The sequence below is a fragment of the Phalaenopsis equestris genome, unplaced genomic scaffold (genome assembly GCF_001263595.1).
Source record: "Phalaenopsis equestris unplaced genomic scaffold, ASM126359v1 Scaffold000094, whole genome shotgun sequence".
Lineage (NCBI taxonomy): Eukaryota > Viridiplantae > Streptophyta > Magnoliopsida > Asparagales > Orchidaceae > Phalaenopsis > Phalaenopsis equestris.
In genome coordinates, this window is record NW_018164536.1 from 4,688,973 (window position 1) to 4,698,180 (window position 9,208).

The 9,208-nt window shown below is 33.4% G+C and overlaps 1 protein-coding gene across 2 annotated transcripts in view; it reads left to right on the top strand.

Annotated features, from left to right (window-relative positions):
• LOC110020150 (heterogeneous nuclear ribonucleoprotein R) overlaps positions 1-9,147 on the top strand; it is a 34,780-nt gene extending 25,633 nt beyond the window's left edge. For both annotated transcript variants that reach the window (XM_020718150.1, XM_020718151.1), the window contains exons 6-9: positions 7,243-7,447; positions 8,005-8,171; positions 8,549-8,634; positions 8,753-9,147. In XM_020718150.1, the coding sequence (XP_020573809.1) occupies positions 7,243-7,447; positions 8,005-8,171; positions 8,549-8,634; positions 8,753-8,879 (585 nt within the window). In that variant the 3' untranslated portion in view covers positions 8,880-9,147. The remainder of the gene's footprint in view (positions 1-7,242; positions 7,448-8,004; positions 8,172-8,548; positions 8,635-8,752) is intronic.
• The last annotated feature ends 61 nt before the right edge of the window (positions 9,148-9,208 follow it).

Below are 9,208 nucleotides of genomic sequence, written 5' to 3' on the forward strand. Positions count from 1 at the left end.
TAATCCTAACGCGCGCGCGCGCACACACACACACACACACACACACACATATATATATATATATATATATATATATATATTTGATGAGTAGTATTACGAGCCAAAACGAGTCGAACACGAACGAACACATCTTAGTTCTTGTTCGGCTCGTTAACTTATCGAACGAAATTAACGAGCCGAACACTAGCTTCTTGACGAGCCGACACGAGCTGTTCGCGAACAACGAGCTGTTTTGACATCCCTGGATTGTCACGAATGGTTCAACTTCACATTGAGACATATGTTCAATCTCCATTAGCTATTATGTTTTTATATGATATCTAAATCAAGTTGAAGTTTAGGTTCTAATTTTGACTGTTGACCAAATACCAATCCGAAGTCTTGAACATAATCCATGGTATGCGGAATTTCAAATTTAACATCAAATATAGATTTCTATTATATTGTAAAAAATTATTTGTCTTTAAAACAACTTCTTACAAATATGCACAAATTATTATTTTCTTTTTTAGTGCAACGTTAGCTATATTTGATTCTTTTGTTGTTGTATTTTAAGTAGGCCTTAGATGAATTGTTATTGAGTTATCTTTAGGAATTTTCACGGGTGTAACAATCTTAATTGAATGCTCATAGCACGCCTTAATGCACAAATATCTAGATGAAGCTTTGAATAGTATCTTTAGTGAATGAAATGTGTAGTTGTAGCAAAATAATCTAATGTTAAAATGTGTAAATTTTACTTAGTATTTAAATACGTTAGATTGTTCTTATTTATAGCTTTGCGTTGATCATGCAATTTAACTGGATATTCATTAGACGGAAGATATTCTGTGCCAACCCTTGTTAATTTTATTTCATTTGAAATGCCTTGTCAAAATAACTTAGCATACCCATCTAATTTTTTTCAACAAATTTAAGTTTTTAATATTGAAAGAAATCTTTCAAATCATTAGTTTACGATAGAAATGTCCTAAGAATATATCCTTAATTGTATTTAGGAAAGTAATTCTATACCTTGTGTTAATTATTTTGTGTTGACCATATTTTTGCTATATTATTTACCTTGTATCAGTTATAATAATTTACCTAACATATTAATATGTCTTACATTTAAACGATATGATGATGTAACTATAAGTTTTAATACTAATTGTTATAGGATTACACATGATCTACTATTTTTTGTTGTAATTATTATGGTGTGTATAATTAGTACATGCAAAAAATGAAATTTCAAAAGCTGCAGAAATTTGATCATTTACCTTCTTTAAATATAAATAGGCAATGCTAGAATTACAAACAAACTAATAATGAAATTAGCTAAATAATTTGATAAATTGAGTGTTTATATAAAACTACACAAATTTGCTAGAAGTTGTAACATAATTTTCATAAATTGATTTATTTACCAAATTTGAACCAATTAAGAGCACTAATAATCCAATATCTAATGGCTTGGATGAAATAAAAAAAGAGTTAGTTTATGACAAGAAGAAAAACTAGTTATCACCTCAGGTTCACCGAGAGGAATTTTCTCAGAAATTAGCAAGTTACACTTGTACGTTACATGAAGGGTTCATCCCTTCAAGCTGCACTCAAATGATTGGAAATTGGTAGAAGAAATTTTATTCAAGCCAAAGTTATCTTATCACACATCTCATAATATCTATTTAGTTCTGCTTTCCTGGCCTAGTATGTTGGTTGGCACAGGATTAACTCACTTCAGAAATATAAGAATCAATTCATTTTAAAATTTTAAATTCCAGACTTATCTCGAACAGAGTAAGCAATTACAAAAGACGAAGCCAAGAATTATGCTGTAGGTGCCACACAAACTAAGGAAAATCGTAGTTTACATGACATAAATAACACAAAATGGGAGAAAGAGCTGAATCATCATTTCATGAAACAAAATCCATAGGCGCATGCTGTAAATTTATTGGGTTTCAAGCTTCAGTTGTTTCCACTTTCTTCCTAAAGGCTGTGTTAAAAAAATTTGGGAACGAGGCATTATAATTAACAAAAGATAATCTGTAGGCATACCTAAGTTTTTATTTAAATTTAAATAGTCTTAAATATGAATTCAAATATTTATCCTTTCCTGAGGGCCTATCTTTCTAATTATTTCTCCTTATGTGCTTATCATATATAATGAATTAAATCAAATATATACCCAAATCTTTTTCTTCTTGGTCGATCATGGTTGTTTTCCTTTTACTCTTTTGTGTATCTCTCCTATTACTTGATCTTCTTATTAGTTCTATTGTTTGCATTGATTAATATTAAAGATGCCTACCTTTATCATCTTGCTTAAACTCACATCACAATTATTCTATGCGATTTGCCTTAATCTAAATAATAAGTAAAATTAATTAGAGAAATAAGAAGTTTAGTTAAAATTGTAATAAATTATGTCCATGTTTAAGTGCATGACATCAATTAGGATCTCTTATAAGGCTGCACTAAATACATGCCACTCTTTCAATAGGTGAAGAAGTGTTTACTCTAACCTTTTTCTCCAGAAAATCTCCCTTTCACCTTTTTTTCTGTAACAACTTATATCGCAATTCATACACACCCCTTGCAGTCACGCTGCTTCGGTCACTCAAGTCCTCAAGTTTGTACTTTGCATAGATCCCGTTTATCATTGTACTCAAGCCCGCATTTCCTCCCTAAATCTATTACCTTTTGCCACTTGCTTGACTGCTTCCTTTCTTGCCTGCATTGTTTGCATTTAAAGCGCCTAGCCCTACTCTACTTGGACGTTTCTCTAGGATTTCTCTAACGTGCTGTCAATCTCTCGACACTGCTTATGCTTTTGCTTGCAAGCCACACCTTCCTCTTCTTTGCATTCATCCACACCCGACGTTGCAGTTGCGTCATATTGTCATGTGCTTTGTGCCTTTTATGGTACAAGTGTGATTGTATTGCCACTCCGCAGACAACTGGCTTAAAATAAAGCATCAAATAGTCTGGCCAATACATTTGATTAACATCATATTCTTAAAATTTCACCTCAAGCTTTTTGGTTCGCTTTTTTATTTCATGACATCTATTTAACAAAGATATATGAATGTTCAAGATGCAAATTTTATATAAGAAATTTATGTGAAAACAAGAAAATGTATATATAGAGTTCTTAAATTGTTGATATTAGTTATGTAATCAACATTTTTAATTGACATGTTTCATGAAGTTCATTACCAGGATCCCTTGGAAGGAGAACATTGTTGTGTATATGCTGTAAATTTAGTTTGATATTATTTAACAAAATATTGCTTAGAGATTCTTGATGATAAATAGATTCACTCCAATGAATTCGAGTATATCTATTGATCTTTTATGGGTTATTCAACTCTGGCCTAGTAAAATTTTTCTCAAAAGGAAAAAAAATGTACTCATTTCATGTGTATGTTCAAGACTTCAATCCCTTCAATTTCTAGTGCTCCATCAATGCCAAATAATTCCATTACCTTCTTATTTATGCCAAATAGTTCCATTACGTTCTTATTTATGCAATGAGCCAAAACATGACTTATTACTAGTAGTAGCTAAGAAAAATTATAATGCTTGAAGACGAACTCAAGCTAAACTCGGACAGGATGCCTTTTTAGAGTTCCTTTTTCATCTTACTAGTCACAAATCTTTATTGATATTTCTTGAATCTTTTAGATGGAGATACTAGTGCCTCGGCTTCCTATAATGCTACTCTCGCTATCGTAGATTGAGTTCAATTTCTCATTTCTGCCACTATCATGTGACTGAGATATTCCATGCTATCTTAAAGATTACTTGTGATGCATGGTTCCAATCAAGCTTGAAGTCTTTATATTTTATTTTCTATATTCAATTTGTGCATGACACATACTCAAAATATCTTCATGAAATGCTTCCTCGATCTACATTATGACGGCTAGACTTTTCATAATGAGCTTCTATGTAAGTGTTTTGGAGTATAGTTTCCTGGCCCAAGGAAATCATTGCAATAATTTTCAATAATTTTTAAATTTCTTAGGATTTTAGTTGCGTTTATTTATTTTATTAGAAATATTATCCTTTTAGGATGATCTCAGATTTGAATTTACATTATTTGAATTAATATAGTGTAAATAGGCTTCTATTTTTGAATTCAAAGAATTGGTTTTATCATTGTAGCGTATTTCTACAAGTAGAGATTTAGATTTGTAACTTGTAAATGGCTGAATGGATTGGATTAAATGTATTTGCTAAACTCCTCTTTTTTTTTTTTACACTTGTTGGCTTCTATTTGTTCTCATCTCCTCTTACTCTCTTTCTCCCGATGCCCAAATTTTCTTCTTGGTATTTTTTTTTTTGGCATCATATCCCTTTTCACTTTAACACTTTCCCTTTCTATTAATCTTATGGCTCACTGTTCGATGTCTTTTATTTTTAATTTTTTGACCCAAAATTAGATAACTCTTGTATTGCACTTACCACTTATCTTCACAAATACCTTGGATGGGTGCTACTCCCTGTAACTGTTAAAGGACATTTATTGTGCCTCTAGTGAAATTAATCTTGACAAGCCCCTTCTTATTGTTGTAGTTCTCAAGTTGGAGACTCATTAATGGACTCATTATCTATTTTTTTTTATTTTGATGTATTTAATTTGTACTTGTCATCGTTATTATGATTTCCAGAAATTTAGTGATACATTTTTTGATTTGAGTGGTGAAATATATGAAATCAAGGTTTTCATGGTGTTGGATTTGTAACTGTTACTATGCTATCTTTATTATGGAGATTTTGAGTAGAGCAACATAATTTGTTGATAGAAGATGGAGTATTTAAACCCAATTACAATCGACACAATAAAGGAAAGAAATAAAATAGAATAAAATAAAATAGAAAATACATAATGGAGGAATAAAAGCTAATAACAAGTAATAATAAGTAAAAATGAATAGAGATTCTCGTTATAAATCTAATAGATGCTAGTCATGTTCAACTTGGATTTGAATTCATTGAACAAAGGACGAAGATGATTCTTGGTGAGGATATCTGCTAGTTGACTATTGAAGGGCACAAAAGGAACACAAATTTTCCTAAACCCAATTTTTTCTCTAGTGAAGTGTTTGTCAATCTACACATGTTTGGTACGATCATGCTGGATTGAATTGTGAGCGATGCAGATGACGAATTTATTATCACATAATAGTTGTATTGAGACAAAAGTTGGCATATGTTCACGTAGCATGATGTGTAACTAGAGAGCTTCACAGATCTCCAAGGACATGGATCAAAATTCAATTTCAGCACTACTGCGGGCAATCATTTACTGTACAAGGTTTCCTCATATTAAGGAGTAGTACCTTGATGTGGACGTCGATCATGTACCGATCAGGCCCAATCAACATCCGTGTAAACAACAATAGTCCGAGAGGTGTGATGAGAGAAAAACAAACCTGAGTCTGGTGTACTTAAATAACGAAGAATCTGGTGAACAACTTGAAGATAGTGTTCATAGGGGTCATGCATAAGTTCTTAAATAGCGAAGAATCTGGTGAACAGCTTGAAGATAGTGTTCATAGGGGTCATGCATAAGTTGACTTATTATACCAATTACGTGGCATATGCCGAGGTGAGTATGAGTGAGGTAGATAAGTTTCTTCACAAAGCGCTGGTAATTAGTCTTGTTGACAGACACAATATTTGTGAATTTCTAATAATTTTTCATTTTGATCCATAGGAACAATAACAAATTTGCACAAAAGAAAGTTGTTTTTGTTAACAGATCAATCGCATATTTGCGCTGAGACAGACAAATGCACCGATATGACCGAACCACTGTCATGTCTAAGAAGTACCAGAGAGATTCGAAGCCTTTCATTTCAAAGGATGTAATAAGAATATCATTCAAAGATTTTAATGCTGGGAGATCGTTACGTGTAAGAGTAATATCCTCAACATAGATAATAAGGACATCTATCTGACTATTAGAGGAATGTAGAAAGAAGAGAATGTGATCTGATTGAACCCAAGTAAAATCGTGGCTCATGGACGCCTTTGTGAACTTGTCGAACTAGGCTCTTGGGGACTGCTTTAGCCCATAGATGGACTTTCTCAGTCTGCATACTTGCCCTCTAGAGACAATAGAGTTAAAGCCAGGAGTGAGAAAGATGTACACCTCTTTTGTAAGCTCTCCATTTAAGAACACATTTTTGGCATCTAGTTGTATAAATGTCAATCCAGATTCACCGCAACAGGTAAAAAAACCCGAATAGTATTTAACTTAGCAATTGGAGTGCCTCCTGAAAGTCAATTTCATAGATCCATGAGTACCCTTTTGCGACCAATCATTCCTTGTTTCATTCAAAGGATCCATTTGAATTTAACTTGGTGTTGAAAATCCATTCCTGAAAGACATAAGAAAGGTTGGCAAGAGGGATGTCCAACGACTGAAAAAAAGAAGAGGAATCCCTGTAGGGAGGCTGGCTAGAGGAGTTGCTGGGCTTAGCAGTAGAAAGAAGCGGCAGATAGTTCTTTGTCGGCAGGAAGGATTGGTGGGAAGAGCACAGGGCCGGTTGGAAGGTTTAGCGGCAGGAAGGATCTGCGGCTGGATGGTGATTGCCGGCATGCTACATGAGAAGACTTGCAGGTGGCCGGTAGCTAGGGTGGAACCTCCAGGGCTAGAACCATGACTTTGATGCCATGTTGAGTTTGTGACTTGATCAACATAATTTTATTGTTAGAAGACGGGGTGTTTTAACCCAATTACAGTCGTCATAATAAATGAAAGAAATAAAACACAACAAAAATAAAATTGGAAATACATAATGAAGGAATAAAGGCTAATAACAAGTAATAATTAGTAATAATGGCTCGGGATTGCCGTTATAAATCTAATATTTATCTAGAACTAATTTGTGTTTCAACAAATCTTTAAATTTAGTTAGCAAAGGCCTGGATGACTTTTGTTTATTTGGAAATTTGATATAAGCAAATAGTCATGCTAAGCTGAACCAGTGCAGCAGAATTTAATTCTAAAATGACAGACTAACCTAAATTAAAGATAGGAAATGTTTGAATGAAAAATTTCCATTCTGACATTAGAAAGATAAATATTGTTCCTGTTTGTGATGCTGTTTCTTTGATGCTTTTTGGTCCTTTTTTTTTCCCTTGTTATTTAAGTAGCTTAAAAGAAACTTTACATGCGATAGACATTCCAGTTGACATTTGGATTTTTTAGTTTTCATCATTTTGGTAAACTGGGTTTTACAGGTGAAAGCCATCTATGTGAAAAACTTGCCAGAAAGTGTTACATCAGAAAAATTGAAGGAAACTTTTGAACGGCATGGGGAGATTACAAAAGTTGTTCTGCCGCCGGCTAAAGCTGGACAAAAGAGAGACTTTGGATTTGTTCATTTTGCTGAGAGATCTAGTGCTCTGAAGGCAGTCAAAGGAACCGGGAAATATGACATTGATGGTGATTTTCATGCATCTTGAATAAGCTGTATTTATGTGTCGGTCGGAAGATTTAGTTACAGACGACTCAATTCCTATATATTTACATATTTTACACCTAAACTTCAATTTTTTACATATACGCCACCTTACCTATGTATGGAAAGGCATATTCCACTTTCTAAAAGTCAAAATAGTGGTATTTTTGATGTGATATGAAAGATTTGGGTGGCATTAATGCAAAGAGTAAATTTTAGTTGTTAGATTGCAAATACATAGGAATTGGGTAGCTGAAATCATAGATTCTACAAGATATTTATTAATAGGGATAATTACATACATAGCACTAAAGTTTAGGTGCTGGATATGCATATACATAAGAATTGTGTTGCTATGCATGTAAGCGTGACATTTTTTTCTTTAGGAGTAATTTTCTTAAACTGAAGAAATGAGTTCTTGTTCTTGTTTTTTGTTCATGATAAGTAACCCACCTGCAGGCACTGTTGTTGGTCAGTTCATCAGATAATTTTCTATGCCATGTTTGTAATAACGTTAATGTGGCTTTTGTACGTACTACAGGAAATGCAATAGAGGTTTCCCTGGCAAAACCTCAAACGGACAAGAAGTTGGAAAGCCAGCATAAGCCTGGAATCCTTCCAAGTTATCCTGCACTTCCTCATTACGGCTACCCTGCTGATCCTTATGGAGCTTATAGTGGTGGATATGGTGCAACTGGATTCAGACAGGTTTGTTTTTTGCCTTTTTTTAATAATTGTTTTTTTGGGGACTTATTTACATGCCACACAATTCTCATATAGTTACATGTCTAACACCTATACATTTATATTTATTTATATAACATTTCATTTCTAAACATATGAAATTATCACTGACATTTCATTGTCTACATGGGACAATTGTAGTCCCAGAGTTTCTAGAAGTTTTAAATCAGTCTGCATAAATTTTTAATGGAGGATAACATAGTCCTCATTAGGAATTATTTCAACCAATATTATTAAAAGAGTTTGGAGACTAAATTCCAAATAGTTGAGGACATTTTTTAAAACAAAATACACCTTTTATTTATTTCCTACTTACTGCTGTTGTATTTTTCATCATGCAGCCTATGATATATGGGAGAGGTCCTATGCCTGCTGGAATGAGAATGGTGCCAATGGTTCTTCCAGATGGGCGCCTTGGTTATGTTCTGTAAGAAACATTGATTTTATTGCTTTTTGGACAAGTTTTTATGTAAATCTTTCTTCCATTATGATACCAAAATACTCTTCCATTTTAATTTTTTATTTCTTAATTTATTTATTTTCAGGCAGCAGCCTGGAGCCCAGCGACCGCCCCCGCCCCCACACCGAAGGAGCGAGCGTGGCGGCGGCTCAGGTGATGGCGGCGATAGGTCACGAGATGGAAACCGTGGTCGAAGATACCACCCTTATTAGACTAAGAGTGAGATAATTTAACAGTATTTGCAGCCAATAATTATTTATATTGTTGGTATAATTGCATCTATGTATCTTGTTTGGTCCCAATGAGCCAATACTTCAACTCAACCTACCCGAGTAATAACTGTAGCTTCCATTGAGAGAGATTTAACACTATTTTGATCACCAAAATATGAACTCACAACTGTTTCTGCACCTTAGTTTTTCGATTTCTCAGTCGTTATTGAGACTGACAGCTATAACTAGCAACCTGATATTGGAATTATTACATTGAATAATTGAATTGCATATATATATATATATATATATATATATACATATATATA